Source organism: Mytilus galloprovincialis, chromosome 1 (genome assembly GCF_965363235.1).
Source record: "Mytilus galloprovincialis chromosome 1, xbMytGall1.hap1.1, whole genome shotgun sequence".
NCBI classification, from domain to species: Eukaryota; Metazoa; Mollusca; class Bivalvia; order Mytilida; family Mytilidae; genus Mytilus; species Mytilus galloprovincialis.
In genome coordinates this window covers 40,036,426-40,056,943 of record NC_134838.1, presented here as the reverse complement: position 1 = coordinate 40,056,943, position 20,518 = coordinate 40,036,426, and the positions used below count along the sequence as shown (strand labels likewise).

General features: G+C 33.7%; 1 protein-coding gene across 3 annotated transcripts; it reads left to right on the top strand.

Annotated features, from left to right (window-relative positions):
- The first annotated feature begins 11,524 nt into the window (after nt 1–11,524).
- Nucleotides 11,525–19,592, top strand: LOC143074233 (uncharacterized). Of its 3 annotated transcripts, none has more exons than XM_076249785.1 (5): nt 11,525–11,674; nt 13,469–13,623; nt 14,154–14,282; nt 16,706–17,009; nt 17,266–19,592. In XM_076249785.1, exons 2-5 carry the CDS (start codon nt 13,479–13,481, stop codon nt 17,390–17,392), a joined length of 705 nt encoding a protein of 234 aa, XP_076105900.1. In that variant the 5' UTR covers nt 11,525–11,674; nt 13,469–13,478; the 3' UTR covers nt 17,393–19,592. The 3 variants fall into 3 exon arrangements, with proteins under 3 accessions (XP_076105900.1, XP_076105912.1, XP_076105906.1); XM_076249791.1 differs by lacking the exon at nt 11,525–11,674 and adding an exon at nt 12,099–12,324; XM_076249797.1 differs by lacking the exon at nt 14,154–14,282.
- The last annotated feature ends 926 nt before the right edge of the window (nt 19,593–20,518 follow it).

The following is a 20,518-nucleotide window of genomic DNA, read 5'->3' as shown; positions in this document are numbered from 1 at the left end:
AGTTTGTCTGTCTATTCTGCATCATTTATGAAAGTTTGAGGTCACACCTACTTGAAACTGTAAAGTATACTTGTTCACTTACTGTTATAAGCCATATGAGGATTTCGACAAAGATTTCATTGTTCACTGGAAATTTGATAATGCAAGATGAGCAGGTTGTCATTTGTACACATGTTCTGTTTCCCTTATATATATTTGTACATATAGTGTTTTATATACGTTAATAAAGAAAAGCAAATTATTTTGCTTTGTTTTGTAACATTAGGCTGTGCAATAATGTATAAAATTGTTGTGATTATTTTGTTAGTTTCTTAGAAAAATGTTTTTATTGTTAAGATGTTTTAATTGTTTGTATATACGTATATATATTATTTTTAATAATAAACTGTTTGATATTTCTGCTGCAGGTAGTTGATTTATCATAAATAGACCACTTTCAAGTTTGTTGCATTTCTGTCAAAAGTTTTGGTTTAATAGAACATCATTTGTGTATTAAAAGGGGCATCCTCACTTCCTTAACATGTTGAGCAAAGGGTGGGAAAGTTTATCCTGCATAATAACCACCATATGGTAGGTTGATGAACTTTGATAGTGAAGGGATACAGGCATCACGAAGGCTTGCATATTTGAAGGAAATAACTCAAAAGTGACCTAAATTTTGGGATCGTATTACTATAATGGTATGATGTGGTGGTCAACTCGTCCGAAACATATTTGTTTCCTGACAATAACTTAAGTTTAAGTGGCTGGATCTCTATTAAATTTTTTTACAAGGTTCAATCCCACAAAAGGAAGGTTTTGGGGATGACGGTCCCAACCGTTTAGGAATTAGGGGCCCAAAACAAGCATTTTTCTAGGTTTCAGGGTAACTTGTGAATTAGTATTTTGATTGCTCTGAATTGTTCCACCATGTTTAATACCACAATTACAAGGTTTGGATTCATTTTAGGGGTTATGGGGCCAACAGTGTATGAATTAAGGACCAAAAAGGGGAAAAAAACAAGCATTTTTCTAATTTCCAGGCAATTACTTGTGTGTAAGTGTATAGATCTCTCTGACATTGTACCACAAGGTTCCATATCACAAAGGGAAGGCTAGGATTGAGTATTGGGTTAATTGCTGAAAACATTTAGGAATGAGGGGCCAAAAACAAGCATTTTCTAGTGTCCAGACAATAATATGTGTTTAAGTGTATGGATCTCTCTAAAATTGTACTACAAGGTTCCATACTTACAAGGAAATGCTGGGATTGAGTTTTGGGGTTATTGCTCCAAGGGGGTTTCAAAATGTTGGAGGGGGGTTAATTTTTCAAATTTCGAATTTTTGAAAAGTTTCAAGAAGAAGTCTTCAATTGCACAGTATTGCGCAATAGATTTGTAAGATCTTTGACAACATTTATTTTGTGTCAGACACCTATATTATGTAAATAATTTGACAATGTCCCTCTTACCATCACTCTTATGAAGATGTATGAGTAAAGAAATGTGGGGTCTATGTCAATGTCAAAAAATAGATTTCTACAGGTTAACATAGTCTTAACCACTCCCATGCAGAACTCTACTAAGTGTGGAGATTTGAGTTTTTAGCAGTTTCAAAAATTAGTTATTAAACGTTTGGCTTATTTCATAAAAAAGAACTTAAATGTTTTATATTACACATGTTACCGAATTTTATTTGAGTATCCACTAATTTTACCAAAGAATAACACAGGAATTACATATATATCTTTCTCTGGTATATATTTAGAGTCTATGGTGATGTTTCGGTTATATCTTAAAGAGAGTTACATCCTGCTTTCACACACATCCATAAAAATGACCAGAAAATATTTAATTGTCAATATACAAGTCGTAGCTAAAACACATTTCTACACTTCAAAAAGGCGATAACCAACTTCAAAGACAACTTTTAGGTTTTTTTTGTAGTTTCTGTTGCTGTCTCATCTGGTCTGAGACCTCAATTGTCGTTTTTCGTTGTCCACGAATGAAGTCCCTAGTGTGGACAGTGTGTTACTTGCCATTTTTTTTTATACCACTTCCTAATGTATTTCTCCATGTTTTATGCCTCAAACACGGGTGTCATTCGGTTTAACGAGAGAAATGATCGTGAAAGAATATCTAACGGTGGTCAAGTATTGCGAGACGATCGTGAAAGCTCTGGTAACGGATCGTGAAAGACATTTAATCGAGAAGACATATGAAAGGTCAATAAATAATCTAATTTAATTAATTACACAGACAAATTTACAACAAAATAAAACTGTCTGTCAAAATGGTTCAACATTATGATCAGTATCTGAGAAAATCCAGTTTTAAAAGTACATAGTTTTTACAAAACAACAAAAGGCAGATTGCTTCTCGACATTTCAATGACATAAAAAATGTAAACAAACATATCTTTTTAACAAATTCGAATAAAATAAACTACTTTTATCCGATTAAGGACATTCCATTTGAATGAAATATATAGTTCTCATAGTTATTTTGTATAAACATAATCTGAAACTTGGTAAAAAAAAGAAATATTTACACAAAATTGATTTTTTTTTATCGTGAAAGATCACGTACCGCTTTTTGAAGATCGTGAAAGATCTGATGCTACGCAGACGTTTAAATTATTCTACAATTATATTATAATTAATATTTGTTATTGGCATTGATAAAAACTAGATTGGCTAAGATCCTCAATAAATTTAAGCATTAGAAAGTATTAATATTTTCAGAAAAAGAATTTCAAACCATGTAAATATTTTCAGAAAAAGAATTTCAAACCATGTATAAACAGATAATGGATTTATATGATCGTATAAAAACATTTCGACGACTCAGTTCTAAGCCAAACTAATTAGCAAACAAACTTACACACTCGATAAATTTATATTGAAAGATCAAAAGGAAATTAGCAAAAACTACTCCTACGTTATTGGTGTGATAAAAACAAATATATACAGGGCAAAGGTTGTAATTTCAGATACACTTAAAGCACACAATTGTATCCTAAATGCTATTTCACAGTTTAATGAATCTAACGAATATAGCATGGACATTAAGTTGATTTGTCTGCATCACCATCGTTTTTCGCTTTCAAAGATTACAATTTGTTGAAATACATTTTAAGTGAAGACGAAGAGACCCTTACACACTTTATAAAACAAAGAACAAAGAAATGGGAAGAAATCAGAGGCTCATTTAAAGTGTCAGGAAACAAAACACACCAAGCACTTGGCCTTGATGGATTAAAAAAAAATAAGCCTTTTTTAGGAAGCAATAGGTCAGTAAAGACAACCCGAACCAAATGATATACAGAAAAAGCAATAAAACATGGAACTGAACATGAAATAAAAGTTTTGCCATCATATTTTCCAAATTAAGATTACTACGAAAAAGGTATAAGAATTGTGAAAAATGGAAGTCGTGATATCATTGGTGTGTCCCCCGACGGAAGTATACGAGCATCACAGAAAATTTGATAACTTCGGAAAATATCACATTTGCATAAGAAGTCAAATGCCCCATGTCTGTATACAAAGTCAAATGCCCCATGTCTGTATACAAATACAACAAATACAACACTCCTGTTTCCTATAAGATTCCCGAAATATATATTTGCCAAGTAATTTTGGAAATGAGAGCATTAGATAAGTTAATAGGCCGAACATGACTTTTACATTTATCATTTTCTACGGTACTGTAAGGATCGGAGCACCTATATTTGGTGTACGGGATGTTTGTAGAGATCTGTATGACAGGTTCATCTTACCTTGACCTCTTTTTATGAACCATTGACAATCGTAAGCGTATTTGACACTTCCAGTAAAACCCTTAATATTGACGTTCAACAAATATACTATCATAAGTAAAGCAGACGAGACATTTCAGCATTTGCGCTCTGGTATTATTTAGTCTGTAGTATATAGTTATCTCATTGGAAATCAATCCACATCTGCTACGTTGTATATAAAGATGCATAGAACTTAAGAAAGTACTGTTGCACAAAATATCGCTTATCGTTCATTCTCAAATTGTTTATGAAAGATGCTTTTTTTCTATTAAGTTTTCGGTTGATGGTTAACATTTTAGTTTAAACGTGACATACCCATATTATTGAGTAAATAGTGGCGGTCTGCCTGAATTGTACTAGGCAGATTAGTTGATTTTTTTTAACTTTCGAGGTTAAGTTTTGAATTAAAAAAATGATAGATTTAATGTTCAATCTTATCAAAATAGTTACAGGCTTTAACAAGTTGCAGGTATATCAAATGGTAAAAGAAATATTGATTTCGGATTACTAGTATAAAGTCTGGTCACGCATTATCTTTCACGATCAAAATAATGCGTTGCCTGATCTTTCACGATCAAGTTTGATGAAAATTCAACAAAATTGAAGGTTTTCATAAACAAATTAACGATTTTAAGGGAAGAGCATACCTTTATTTTACTGTACTATCAGATACACCAAAGATTAAGTTTCAAATATATCATGATATATTGAAATATGAGCATTATAGGTACAAATAGCGTGTTTTTTTTTTTAATTAATTCAATAGACATGCATTGCGCCTTTTGTGTTTTTTCATAAAGTACTGCATTTTTTGTTTATCTTATTGCACAGTAATGTTAAGGAAGTTGAACCATTTTGACAGACATATTTTTTTTTGTTCGTTTTGAAAATTAAGCGATTTTTTCACAGATTCTGAACTAGAATTTACATTAAATGTCTTTCACGATCCGGTACCAGAGCCTTCACGATCGTCTCGCAATACTTGACCACCGTTAGACATTCCTTAACGATTATTTCTCTCGTTAAACCGAGTGACACCCGTGTCAAATAGTTAGTCAAGGAATGAAATGACACCATCAAAAAATTTGGGTAATGAATTTTTAAGTAAAGTTGTGATTTGGTCCAGTTGAAAAAGGTTTAAATTAGCACTTCGGAAGCTGTCAAAAGATTTCAAGACCCCCTTAACATAAAATTGTCCATATTTTGAGTGAGAACCGATGAAGTTTTCTATAATTTTGATATAATTTGTCCCAAAAGTAGTACAACACACTGTAAAAAATTTATTGAGAAAGCGCAGGTGGGATTTTTTAAATTTGCATTTATTGTCTAAAAGAAATGCTTTACGAAATAATTGTGGTCTTGGACCATCTAGGTATATATATTGCATCTCTTTTTTATGATCTTTTATTCACTGTCATTTAAAATTCAATAAAATGGAATCACATTATAATTCAACTACAATCCAATAATACAAAAGTGGATTAGAATGGCTTACCTTATAATGGTTCATACAAACTCTCTTAAAGTTGTTTTTACCCACCCATCCTCAATCCCAGTCCCCCTCTCGGACACACAAAAAAACGTATAGGCACTCATTGATTCTTCCAAAACACATTACCACAGCAGGGGGTTACAGCCCTGACCCCCCTTTGGACCTGACACTGAATTGATTCCTTAAACCCTTAGGTAAAAAAAGAATGAGTCTGGTGGAAAAGTGATTGGATATTACGATCGCCACGTTTGGTTTACAATGTTCAAGAAAACAATAGCAATATCTTAGCTACTAAGGCTGAACAACGTTGCCAGAAAATAAAAATAACCATGATGTGCAAATATATACAAATAGCTTATGATAAACTATAAAATTGAGAATGGAAATGGGGAATGTGTCAAAGAGACAACAACCCGCCCAAATAAAAAACAACAGCAGAGGGTCACCAACAGGTCTTCAATGTAGCGAGAAATTCCCGCACCCGGAGGCGTCCTTCAGCTGGCCCCTAAACAAATATATACTAGTCCAGTGATAATGAACGCCATACTAATTTCCAAATTGTACACAAGAAACTAAAATTAAAATAATACAAGACTAACAAAGGCCAGAGGCTCCTGACTTGGGACAGGCGCAAAAATGCGGCGGGGTTAAACATGTTTGTGAGATCTCAACCCTCCCCCTATACCTCTAACCAATGTAGTAAAGTAAACGCATAACAATACGCACATTAAAATTCAGTTCAAGAGAAATCCGAGTCTGATGTCAGAAGATGTAACCAAAGAAAATAAACAAAATGACAATAATACATAAATAACAACAGACTACTATGTATACCATTACAAGAAAGGTAAGTCAAAAGGTAAATATGTTTAATGTGTCTTTATAAAAATATAAACGAGATGTCGTATAGATTCAAATGTTAACGGCACAAGCAGGCATGACAAAATGAGCATTTCAAAAGAGAAACCCAATGGCATAATTTATATGCTTAATTCAATAAACCAAAAACCATGCAATGTGCATCACAGCAACAAACGACAACCATACACCGTATAGCCATGCTCCTGGATTAGGACAGGCACTATAAGAATACGAGCTCAAACCTCACAAAGCCTGGGACAGTGGTGTAACATCACAACAGAAAAGCCAGTTTGAAAAGACTTAATTCCCCAGATAAGCACACTAAACATACTAACAGAAGAAGAAAAAGGCCATAAAAAAGATACAAAACATATACCTAAACATTATAGCTAGCAGTAGCAAGTTACTGAAAACTGGTTCAAAATAAATTTCGACTTCTATGATTAATAAACCATGTTTACCTTTACCCACTAGATTTTGTGCCGGACTGAACGGAGAGAAACACCGTCCTTCGCCGGTAGGAAAACTGAAATCATAGTAAATTTTAGAGATTGCTGTCGAACGTTTGCGGGGTTCGAACTCACAACCGCAGTGTTGACAGGCTATATAGAAACAATAGTTGAACTTCTTACATTACTCGACATCGACTACCGAGGCCTTTGTTGGGAATCAGACATAGATATCTTAAAAATCATAAACAATACTATCGCCGGGCAAAACAGTAAAACACGAAAATACTGGACTCGTCCAAATCATCTGATGAAGCAGCATACAAAGTCTATTAAGAATTTTAAAAATACTAAACATAAATAAAAAAAAATACAAGGAAAAAAGTAAACCACTATAGGTCAAGGTACGGCTTTTAACACCACAGGCACTTTTCTCAAATTTTTTTCCCCTATATACCTAAATATATATAGGATTTTTTTTTTCTGAGACGAGTGCTTGTGTTCAACACGGAGCTTTGGTTCACACCGATCAGCAAGCTTTAAAGGGCCAAAAATTTTACTACTAGTGTTAAACCATTCAAACGGGAAAACCAATACTATTTCTAACAAAGACCTGTACCATAAAACCAATCCGTGCTGTATTGCGACAGATATTAAAAGAAAGAGATGGCGTTGGATTGGCCATGTATTGAGGAAAGGAAATGAGGATATCACCAAGATTTCTTTGCGATGGACACCTAATGGTAGACGCAAAAGAGGGAGGTCAAAAGAGACCTGGCGCATAATGGTACAATCAGAGATGAAAGACCTTGCATGGGAAAACCTGAAAGGAGATTGAGAAGAAGGCAAAAGACAGACAAATATGGCGAGAACTGGTTGAAGCCTTATGTGCTGACAGGCACGAAGAGGATGAGTGAGTTATATATTGGGTTTTTTTCTGAGAAGAGTGCCTGTGTTCAACACGGAGCTTTGGCTCACACCGATCAGCAAGCTATAAAGGGCCCCAAAAATTACTAGTGTAAAACCATTCAAACGCCGGGGAAAACCAACGATCTAATCTATATAAAAACTAAAAACGAGAAACACTTATGAACCACATAAATAGACGACAACCACTGAACATCAGATTCCTGACTTAGAACAGGTGCATGCAACACAATTTCAGCGTTTTAAATAGTGGTACAAAGCTTCTCCCTTTTCTGAAACAAGTCAATAGTATAACATCACAACATAGAAAGACACATTATAAAGTATCAATTGAAATGTTTAACTCATTAAAAAAATCGCAGTAAGTCTGCAATACAGACGTGCATATTACCGCATCACTGATTTGGATGGGTTTGAAAATGCGTCTGACTAAAACATGCTCCAAAAAAAAAAAACATTAGTAGAAACTTTCAATGCAAATAAAAATAAACTGTATGCAATATTGTAAATATCAAATAAGTTTTCAAGTTTCATTTTAATACATATTTATAATACTGATTTAGTCCCATCGTACATTACAGTGCATTAATAATTATTCGGTACCATACCGAACCCTGCATTCCGGCAATTAATCTCCAATGTAATAATATTTTTTATATTATTGTTACATTTCCATGTGACCGTATAGCCAGTGCCATATAAATACGCTCTTAAGGACGAACATATTTGTATATTTACTCTATTTGCAAGTTTAAAACATATGTCCTGCCTGAGTATTGCCTGGACGTTTTTTGTATTCTAAAGTCCTTATACACAAACAATTTGCACGTAAACGGCAGATCAAATTAGCCACTGACTTCCTCAAGTACTGTTTTTGCTATCTGTTATCCGATAGGAGCATTGTCGTAAGAAGCATTTAAAAAACACAAGTTTCTATTCTGTATGTCATAATCGACTGTGTCAGTAAGCTAAAGAAGACTGTAAAAACAGGCAGTGGCTTTTTCGAATATGTTTATTCAAGCCGGCAAAATAGCCTATTTCTATAGAAAAGGCTAATTTACCAACACCAGCAATGTAGTCAGAATTTGTTGTTTTGCCGGTTCTTTGTAAAGAGTGAAATTTAATATTTGTTTTTGAAATGTAATTTGAAAATGTGTACTGTCAATCAAAAAATATCAAACTTAATTACTGATACTGATATAAAATATACATTAGATAGAAAACAACTATCAATATTTGAGATACCTATAATCGTTTAAAAAAACATTTATGAGACAAAGTGTATAAATAAGAATTTATAAAAAGAAAAAAATATTGAGCGTCCATTTTTTAACTGTATGTAATGAATAAATAAAAGTTAAAAACTACTGGTCAAGGTGATAAATCAGTAATTATTTGATTTTTCAATTTATGTTGACAGCCGTGTACATTTTTATACTTACTTTTAAAAAGTAAATATTTTACTGAATTTCACTCTTTACAAAGAACCGGCCGCAAAATAAAAAAATCACTGTTATTGCTGTTGCCGGTAAAATATCTATTTCTATAGAAATCAGTGGGGTATCCATAACTTTTCATAAAGAGGGCCGCTCCGGTCATGCTTCAGTAATTCCCTATATGGTTATCAACTAACTTTTTCCCACGAAAAGGGGGAGCGTCACCGCTGGATGTCCGCCTATGTAAGCAGCCATTTTTCCGGCTTGAAATTTGATATTTTTACCAGAGCCGTCAAAATGCGGCATACTTTAAAAATCTATTTTGCACGTGCCGGGTTCCGGCAAAATTGCCACTGCCATTAAAAAACGCCAATATTTTTTACGTCGCTCCCTGCTCGGCGACATGCTTTGGTACAAATTTTTAATTCGTCACCGGGTATTTTGAAATATATAAACAATTAAACTTAAACTGGTATGATCTTAACAGACTGGCCTATAAGTATATATTGCTACAGTAGGACTAAAAATTCCAAGAGGATTTTTAGAGGGCAATACCTTTTTATGTTAACCAGTTTTTGGCCTTTTTTCAAGGTGTTGTTAACTGTAATTTGATATAAAATTTTACTGTTAACTGTTTTCAACCAAGTGTCTGCTATCTGTTTTATTAAAATTTGCACTGTTATTAACTGTTCTTTTGAAAATAGGATCCCTGTTATCTGTTACTTGACACTTAAAGTGTTCCATGTTTTTGACATAATTTTTCTCTGTGAACTGATCTTAACTGTCATTTACATGAATTTTAAATATTAACACGTTAATATCACATTAAATTTTCTGTCCATCTCTTTCTTTACGGTGCTTCCGTGACACAAACAACATATATGTATAGCTGTCTTTGGAGATCTTTAACTATAGCAGATCCTTGATAAAATTGAGATTGGAAATGGGGAATGTGTTAAAGAAACAACAACCCGACCAAAGATTAGAAAACAGCACAAGGCAAAATAAAATGAGTATCCAACACAGCGAGAAATCCTGCACCAGGAGGCGGGTTGAAGCCGACTCCAAAGTTCAAAGGTCTTTTCTGAACAAAAAAGTGTACTAGTTCCTATAAAATGAACGTCACAATAAACTCTGAAAACATATAAAGGAATCAAAATCAATATTAAAAAGAATACAAGATTTTGACAGAAGTTTATTCCTATCTCCAAATTAATAATTAATCCCCACGTGCACGTTAATAGGAATTTATTACCACTTCTGACCAAGCTAAAATCCTGGTCAGTCCCAAAATAAAAACAATTAAGATGATATAGAATGTTTGATAAGTTACACCAGGAGAACCTGAATAGAGTTTTCAAAAACTGAATGAAGTTGTGAAAAATGCGGCCTGGTAGAAAATCGGGAAAAATGATTTTTTTTCTCAAATTGAAGCCAAATTTGCTAGACTTAGTAGGCTTCTGAAGTGTAAGTATTGGCCAAAGGCTTTTTCTATATCAGTTATACTGTTCCTAGGGTCAAGTAAACACAAATATAAACATATATAATACAGAAAGTGAAGAACTACAAATATAAACATAAAAACATAGTTATAATGGACATGTAACCTTTGATGGACATGGACCTCATTTTCGAAATTCTAAAGATTGCTTTATACATGTAAAGTCACCAACTTCTGTCAAAAGCTCATAGTCAGGATTTAAAAGATGTTTAAGCTTTACAATTGGTTATTGAATCACTCTGTTCATCTGTCACTTTCCTACATCCACGGTGCATAACCATTTACGTCGAAACCATGTAAGTATGGCTAATACTGTTCTAATTAAAGCGGAAATAATTATCATTTTGGTGGAAAAAGAGTTGCATAACACATAGTCACTAGTTTAAAATGCTAATCAAATATAAAAGGAATACATCTTCGTTGGGATAAGTGGTTTCTAGATGACAAAAAAACATCCGAGGATTCCGTGGACACAGCAATTGTATCATTTACGGAACAGATTTGTCTAAATCATCATTATTCGGATCGTCGTCCGAGTCCATCATAGGAAAAACGCCGAAAGTCGCCGTTGGTTTTGGTGGCAGTATCACTGGCAGTATCCGTTTCCGCCAGAAGTGGCCGTTATGGTTATGCACCGTGACATCGCACGATTACCCAAGTTTGCTGTTATCTGAAACTTGATCACTCTTTATCAAAGATTCCTTTTAAAGAACTTGGCATTAATGATTTCTGCGACTTTCTACAGGGGTTCTGAACACAATGAAGGTGTACATTCCCCCCTTTTCATAGCTTTTGCTTTGATTTTGGAAAAAAAAAGGTTGATTAAAGTTGGTGTTAACTGTTATCAGCATTTAAAATTTGTTGTTAACTGTTTTTGCCAAAATGGAGGTGTTGTTAATTAACATGTTAACGGACTCCTTATTGCCCCCCCTTTTTTTACAATATCCAAATTATTAGACTGATATGACCTTGAAACTTGATCTATCTAAGATTGAGGATTGAGGACACTATTCAAAATGATTCCCCACAATGATACTGAAAGAGGTTTTCCGTGAAGAACAAATTTATGACAAACGGAAGAATAGTTCGTGTTTCACCAAATACGACCCCACCGACATAATGTTTGATAGAGCCGTGTGCATAAAGTATTATTTTGCGACTTGTTAAAGACGTTGAGCGACGTGAGGAGAGAAGGAAGTCGGTGTAGGTTGGAGGAATAGGGTTTTTTGTGAGTAATTAATACATTGAATACTTAATATTTGCTCTTGATACCTTTTTTCAAAATAATATTCCACTAATTAGGGGAGAATATTGCAGAATTATGTTTGGGAAACATAAATGGGCAGCATGTGTTAGATTATCTCAAGACTGGCCATGCCGTATTTTTATAACAAAAAAGTTCTCGATTCAAGTAGGACGACATAAAACACACATTATATTTTACTTTTAATAACAAATTTCATCAATGTTAGAAACAGCATTTTGTCTCGAGTACACTCGGAACATGATTTGACACACTTTTATGCGTCAATTGAGTATGATAAATTCCGAGAAGTCTCGACCAAACAAACCACGTGCGAACCATGTGCGTGGTGCGTTGTGACACTAAAAGGTGTATTAATAAAAATAAATTTGTGGGAATAGATTACTGGACAATTTTTACTTTGTTGATGAGGATGAAGAATAAACATCTCCGAAAATATCACTTGGGATATTTTAGACTGCCATGATGAAGACCCAATATGTTGTGGCAAAAATTGTCATGTTAAAAAAAAAAGTAATTGTGATTTCATGGACCATCATCAGACTTTCAGTTCATTTTTAGGGCACTCAGATTATTACATGTGTAATGGATTGTTACTAGATTGAGGAAAAGTTGTAAGTTTTAACTTGTTCTGAATATGATTTGGAGATTTACCCCCCTTTTTAGATTTGTTTTTTTTGGGGGGGGGGGTTACAAGTTATGTTACCTCATGTTATATGTAATAGCTATATCCATATTATCTAACAGTAACGGTAAATTAATAAAAACATTTTGGACAAAAGAATTACAATTTAGATATCTTTATCTTTTCACTCTGGTGTATTTTACAATGTATGCACATTACTTCAATCATTTGGGACATATGTCATGTTAATGGTAAAAAAAAACTGTCTCTGTTTTAATTTGAGCTATTTATTAGGTTTTTCTGACCTGCTTCAGGTTAAAGTTTTTGGTTGAAGTAGTTTTTGATGAAGTTGAATTCCAGTCAATATGAAACTTGCAGGGGTTTCATTATCTTTTATGTTGACTGGTACTTTCCATGTTTCTAGGTGGTACTTTTCAATTTATTCCATGAATATCTTATATAAAAATTCCTACATTTAGGCGGTTCTTGTCAATAGCATAGGAGGGTAAAAGTACCGGGTACCGCCTCCTAATGAATGACCTGAACTTGGTACACATGTTCCCTATGAAGTAATCTGTCTAATTTCAATTCGAAATTAGTTTTGATCCCAATCTTGTGGTCCACTGAACATAGAAAATGGTGGTGCTAGTGGGGTATCTGTGTACTATTGTATACGCAGCAGTCTATGGACACATTCTTGTTATATATATAATGGAACAGTCGTCCAGTAATAATAACGGGTTGATCCTTGGTAGCTTTTAATTTTGTTAATAGACATGTACATGCAAGAATATGTGAAACCAATGAGACAACTCTCCCTCCAAGTTGCAATTAGCAAAAGTAAATCAACAAAGGTCAAAGCAGTCTTCAACACAGAGCCTTGGCTCACTCTGAACAGCAAGATTTTAAAGGGCCCACTAGATAAATTTGTGAGGTAAATTAGGCCATATTTGCAAAAGGTTATGATGAATCTACATTGTATAGTTATTCCTGACAATCTACACAATAAACTTGTGAGTGACCATACTGTCTTGAGCTTTTTTTTTTTTTTTTTTCAATGTATTTATGTATTTTCATTCAACGAATGAACCTGTAAACATAGTTTTCAAAGAAAAAATCACTTTATATTGCAGGTTTGTTAGAATGAGTGATAAGTGTTATAAATGTAGTAAGCCAGGCCATTTTGCCAGGGAATGTCCAGATGGTGATGGTGGCGGCGGCAGACGAGGTGGTGGTGGCTACCGATCTGAAAGAGGAGGCGGTCGTGCTGGAGGTGGCGGCGGTGGAGGTAGGTTATAAGAAACTGGAGCCTTTTCTGGTTTTATTGACCAGGAAGTTTCCGTGTATGCATGCTTAGATTTTCCTCCGTGAATTAAGAAAATACTTGGCATTTGAATTTTCTGTTAAGGTGACGAAAATGTGAATTAAGATAGGAAAGTGTAAGTGTACAAAAGTCAGAATTTCTTTGATATTGGCAATGGTTTATACACATGTATAATGCATGCAGTTATTTATTTGCTCCCATCCAATGGAGTAAGATTTTTGTCAGACAGTTACAGGATAAATATTAAATAAAATGTCAAGTACAGTACATGAAATGTTTACAGACCAATCAACAGAAAGTGAATGCAAGTTATTCAAAAATTTTGTGTAATAAGACTTTTGAAGCAGTTGTTCAGTTTGTTGGTATTATCCCCAAAAAATAAGTTACGTTTTTTTAAAGAGATTTTTATTTTTATTTATTTGGTGAAGGGAATTTAGATTAAATTTGATTTTTTTTTTTTTTTTTTTTTTGGTAAATTTTTTATTGTTTATTAGGGACACAATGCTACAAGTGCAAACGTTATGGGCATTTTGCTCGAGAATGCAAGATGGAAGGTGATCGATGTTACAAATGCAATAAAGTAGGGCACATTGCCAAGGAATGCACAGAGGAGCTAGAGGAAGGTGGGTGTTCTGTGTAGCTCAAAATTTGTATCCATGTCTCAATTCATATTCCATCTTGAATTCACTAACATTTTTTTCATCAAATATTTGTTTTCATTTTATATTATATTACTTAATTGTAGAAAGGTTAATCTATTGCAGGTATGCCAGGGGTTGATTTTTTTTAGCAGAAACCCTAGCCCAGGTCTAGCTTTATATGCTTCTGATTGTTGATTTTTTTTTATGCCCCACCTACGATAGTAGAGGGGCATTATGTTTTCTGGTCTGTGCCTCCGTTCGTCCGTCCGGTTAAAGTTTTTTGTTGAGGTAGTTTTTGATGAAGCTGAAGTCCAATCAACTTGAAACTTAATACACATGTTCCTTATGATATGATCTTTCTAATTTTAATGCCAAATTATAGTTTTGACCCCAATTTCATGGTCCACTGAACATAGAAAATGATAGTGCAAAGTTCAGGTTAAAGTTTTTGGTCAAGGTAGTTTTTGATGAAGTTAAAGTTACATCAACTTGAAACTTAGTACACATGTTCCTTATGATATGATCTTTCTAATTTTAATTCCAAATTAAAGTTTTGACCCCAATTTCAGTCCACTGAACATAGAAAATGATAGTGGGGGAGTGGGGCATCCGTGTACTATGGACACATTCTTGTTTATATTTGAAAAATATCATGATCAGCAGTGTTCTTTTTTGTCGTATCATCTATGGAATTTTCTTATCAATCAATATCTTCACTAATCAACATTAAGGGTTCATCTTCGACTTCATGATTAAATGGTTATGTTTACAAAACAAAATTAACTTTTGAATAGCCCATTTAAACATGAACTAGAAGTGGTGTCAAGACTCATCTTTCATATGTGCCATGAAGTAGAATCCTTTGATAAAATATCAATATTATTTACAGGAAATAATAGCAATCTGTCTTAAAGGGATGTTTGCTAGAAAGAAAAATCAACACTTGGAAAGCCAGACCTTAGAGTATTGGTGTATGTACATGAACATCATACATACATACATTTTACACAACTTCTATATGTCCTGTAATTTTTTGATAACTTTTGAAAGATCGAACCAATTTTACTTGTTCGGAGCCCTGGTCAATTGCTCATCTTTTTATGCCCCACCTACGATAGTAGAGGGGCATTATGTTTTCTGGTCTGTCCGTTCGTCCGTCCGTCTGTCCCGCTTCAGGTTAAAGTTTTTGGTCAAGGTAGTTTTTGATGAAGTTTAAGTCCAATCGACTTCAAACTTAGTACACATGCAGTGATATTGTTTGCCTCAAATAACAGCCGAAATTCGGCCTTTTCCCCTAGAGAAAATTCCCAATTACTGAAAAAAATGGCTTAAAATTCCTCCCAAAAAGTTTTATATTTTCCCAATACAGTGATGGCATTGGTAGTAATGTTTGTAAATATCGTATTCATGTTATTATTTTGATATTAGAAAGCATTTTTGAGATCCGGTTTTCTGATCAGAATCATCATGGTGTTTGTAACACGTGTAGTTTTCAATGCATTAAGTACCATCATTGCTTCTGTTTCTTTCCCCTCTCCGAAAAGTATCTTTCAGGTTGAAAATGTCTGACAACCAAAATATACATGAAAAAACAGTGCAAAAAGACAGCAAAGGTCAGCAAAAAATCGGAGATGTGTTCAGAATAAAATATACAAATTTCCCAATTTCAATAAAAAATATGCATTTTTCCCAATAAAAAACGGTAGAGGTAGTTTTGAAAAAAGACAACAATATCACTGACACGTCTTCTATGATATGATCTTTCTAATTTTAATGCCAAATTAGAGTTTTTACCCCAATTTCACGGTCCACTGAACATGGAAAATGATAGTGCGAGTGGGGCATTCGTGTACTGAGGACACATTCCTGTTTTAATATGGTAGCAGTGTAAAAAAAGAAGATCATTGCTTCAACATAGAATTAATTAACTGGATTGTCTTTAAATATTCCCCAGAGCTGTAGTCCCAGTACTTGTTTGAACCCTTGCACATGTTTGACATCCATGAAATATCCCTATTTACTTGTGCATAAAATGCTTTAGCAATTGGTTTTCCAAATGTTGATTCTAACAGTTATCCTTGAAATTGTACTTTTTAACTAGTTAATTTTATCAGATCAAAGAATTCTACTTTATTGTGCCTTATTTAAGCATGCTATAAGGTGTGTAAAGTAGTAAAGGATTCATCTCTCCAACTGGTTTTATATAATACACAAAATGTATGTTTTACACATTCTGGCCATGCGTATGAAATTTAAGAAGTATTATTCCTTCAACTACGAAAAAAGCTTCCCGATTTTTGGCTGTTCTGGACAAGAGAAGTTCTGATTGAACACCAAATGAAGCACCATTCTAGATTGAACAAATCAGAAAGTTTTAAAATGTACCCAAATTCATTTATTTCCAGGAGCCTGTTATAACTGTGGCAAATCTGGTCACATGAAGAGAGACTGCCCAGAGTCGATGAGAGGAGGCGGTGGTGGTGGCGATGGCTGCTACAACTGTGGAAAATCAGGTCACATGGCTAGAGATTGCCCAGAAGAGCGTAGTAGCCGTGGGGGAGACCGAGGAAGTGATGACCGTAAATGCTACAACTGTGGCAAAAGTGGTCACTTGTCGAGGGATTGTGATAGTAGTAGTGGTGGTGGTGGTAGACGAGGAGGTGGCGGAGGCGGTCGAGATGGTGGCTTTGACAATGTAGAATGCTACAAGTAAGTATCATATGGATAATCATAGAAGTAATTCAACTATTCTTTAAACTGTATAGTCATTTAAAAATAAATTGGCATATTACAAGAATTATTTTGTCTAAAAAAAAGATATTATTTTTTTACTTGAATATATTAAAACAGAAAATTCTTTTGATAAAACATTGAATATTGTATTGGACTATTTTTCTTTCAAAAAGCTTAATTTGCACAGTACCTGTTTATAATTTAGATGATCAATAAACAATTTATATTTCAGGTGTGGAGAAATGGGTCACTTTGCCAGAAACTGCTCCGGTGGAGGTGGTGGTGGTGACAGGAATGCCGATGTCAAGTGCTACAGATGTAACGAGTACGGCCACTTTGCTCGTGAATGTGACCAATAGGAATTGTAACACTGATGTGGAGGTGTTGCGTTGTTTGACAATTCCTCCTACAGACCCCAAGTTCAATAAATGAAAACAGACTTGGGGAACAATTTTGTAAATGTTATATTTGGTAGTGGCATAGACCCAGGTGTATTGTGGATGGGTCTCTTAATTTAATTTTAACAATCTTCAAGTAGATTTGATTTTGTTGTTTTTTCTCAAGGATTGAGATTTGAGTATTTGCATTATAATAAGTATGATCACTATTCAACATTAAGCTAGATGTAACAGAATATTAAGTTCAAAATGAAGAAATTTAGAGAGTTGAGTGAAATCGACAGTTTTTTGGGAGCAAAATTGTGTGAAGCTTGTTAAATTTGATATGTGCTAGTGTGAACACATGAAAAATGTGTTCAATGTAGCGATATTCTTTTTTTTTATATAACCTTGACAAATCAGCTGATGTGTTGTGTAGTTCTCATATTGTAAATAATTATTTTATATTGTGTAACTCCAAAGTTGTGTAGAGAGAAGGTTCCGAGAAGGAAACATCATTCCATATTAATCATCTTGCATTGCTGTTCCCATTGATTTTGCTGGATATTCTATGTTATAATTAGTGGAGATGTTGATTTCTGTCAATACACAGATGATATGCAGGACTTTAAAATTTGCATACACTGTACATGTACAAAGTTTGTGCAATGTGTTTTTTTTTTTTATACATAAAGTTTTAGTGGAAGGAGGGAGATCAGAACATTTCATATGTGATGACATTAATTATGTATGAAAATTAGCAAAAAATCACAAGAGGTTAAAGATACTGTTGTACAAAAATCATGTATTTCAACATGTGGAAATTGGTTGGAATTTTAACAATGGCACCAGATTTTTATTTTAGTTGTATAATAGAAGCCAGTGTTAAATTTGTTATGGTGTCATTAAGATTTTTAAAGAGTTGTCAAGTGTTTAGAGGTGTTCCGAGTGAAGGAACTTTGTGGAAGCCGTCCATGATTATTTCAGGTGGAAGTAAAAAGAGGTTCCAGGGTTTATTTATATATGTGGCAGCTTAGGGTCGGTCCCTTCAGAGCAGAAGGGACAAGTTTATAGTATTAGAGAGTTCTATAATTATCAGCATTTGAAAAAGTTGTTTACATTAGAGAAAGGCCTATTTAAGTGAACTGTAGATATCTACATTTCAAAAGAAACTATTTATGGAACTTTGATGCTGAAGTGCAAAATGTTTGGGCTTGCCTGTACCAAGTACAGAAAAGCATGTTTTTGTTATTTTATCACTCTTTGTTATTGTGTTCAGCATTTTGCATTTTTAGTATCATCTAAAAGATTATACATTTTGTTAATTGCTTTGTTTTTTCTTGAAGCAATAGTTGTTTGGATGATAAAAGTATCAAAAAGAGTTTTTAATGAATATATTAAATACAATGTAGTTTTGCCTATATTTTATTTTTGTATTGTCTTTAAACATTACAGTTCAGTTGTGAAGGTTAAGAGGAAATTTGATCCATGATATTTTGTTAAGAAATAAAGTGCACTTTACAAGTTAATATATGGATCTGCCTATGGAAAACTATGCATTGTCTTCCTGTTTAAGTTGAGGTGGTTATGAGGAGATGTCTCCTTTCAGAGGAGAAGTGTTGCATTTATGTACAATAACTCGATATTCATACAAGCTCATTTTTATTGTCATTCATTTTATAATTAATCGCCTTCATTGAGTTATTGTATATGATTTGCATTGGAAAGGGCACACATAACATACTTTGTAACACATTTATACTTTAGATCGAAACTTTTATGACCTGAATATACATGTTGAGATTGATTTTACAAAGGGAGGTGCTGTGTATGTCCTTTCCAGACCTACTTACAGGCAGCTTAATTAAATCATGTTGTCACAGTGGAGTTTGTGAAGGAGTATTTTGTACATATATTTGTTAATTTTTTAGTGTCCATAACTGAACAAAAAGTATAAAATGAAATTTAACTGGACATTTTTTTAACCGGTGATTTATGAAGAATTGGGTAAAAAAATTGAATGGAATTTAAAATGTGTAAATTTCATTTTAAAAAAGAAAATGTGAAAGTTGGTTTATAATGAGGAAAAATGAATTGGGTATTTAAAAAAATTGTGAACAATGTAAAATTCTTCAAATGCTTTACTGTGGATTTTAGTACAAATTAATAAAAGTGAGTTCAGGATTATAGTATTTCTTTGCCTTGGTTTAATTTAACTACTATGTGATAGCTGTGTTGCAATTACTATGATGTTATGTACACTTTGTCAGTAGCTATAAATTTCCAGTAGGAATCTGCTGGAGTTGAAAATATATCCAATAGATGTTCAGAAGACATCTAAATAAGTCTTGTTTTCTATTACAGACCACATGACCTTGGAATGCACGGTTTCTGCTATATGGAAAACAAAACATCACCAATAATTTCACACATTCACAATCTATAAAACAATACAGACTAAATTTATACATTCATTGAAGAAAATGCCTACTTGTATTTTAGACATTGCCTGTGACTTTGGAATAGATTCAGAAGTGAAGGACCTAAATCATTCATACCTTCTATATTTTAAAAAAAGATGTATAATTGCCAATGAGACCAAATGACTCTGGAATCTTTTAACACTAGGTTACTATATGGCCTTCAACAATGAGCAAAGCCAATACCACACAGTCGGCTGTAAAAGGCCCCGAAATGACAAATGTAAAACAATTAACACCAGAAAACTGATGGCCTAATTTATGTACAAAAAAATGAAATGGGTGCAACATGACAACCACTGACATGGGGAAAGGCACCACAATACAGAATCAGTGTGGCGTGGTTAAACATGTTAGCGGGATCTTTACCCCTCGCTTTACCTGGGGGTCGGGGACAATGGTGAAACTGCAACATACGAACAAAGTATATAAAAATCAGTTGAAAAAAGCTCATCAGATGGAGACTGCTTGAGGGTTTATACGGTGTGTGATATTGAAAAAGCCATATCATATACACTATCATATATGTATACCTGAAGTAGATGTTTATACGACAGCAAAAATTTAAATTTTTCGTCGTATATTGCTATCACGTTGGCGTCGTCGTTGTCGTCCGAATACTTTTAGT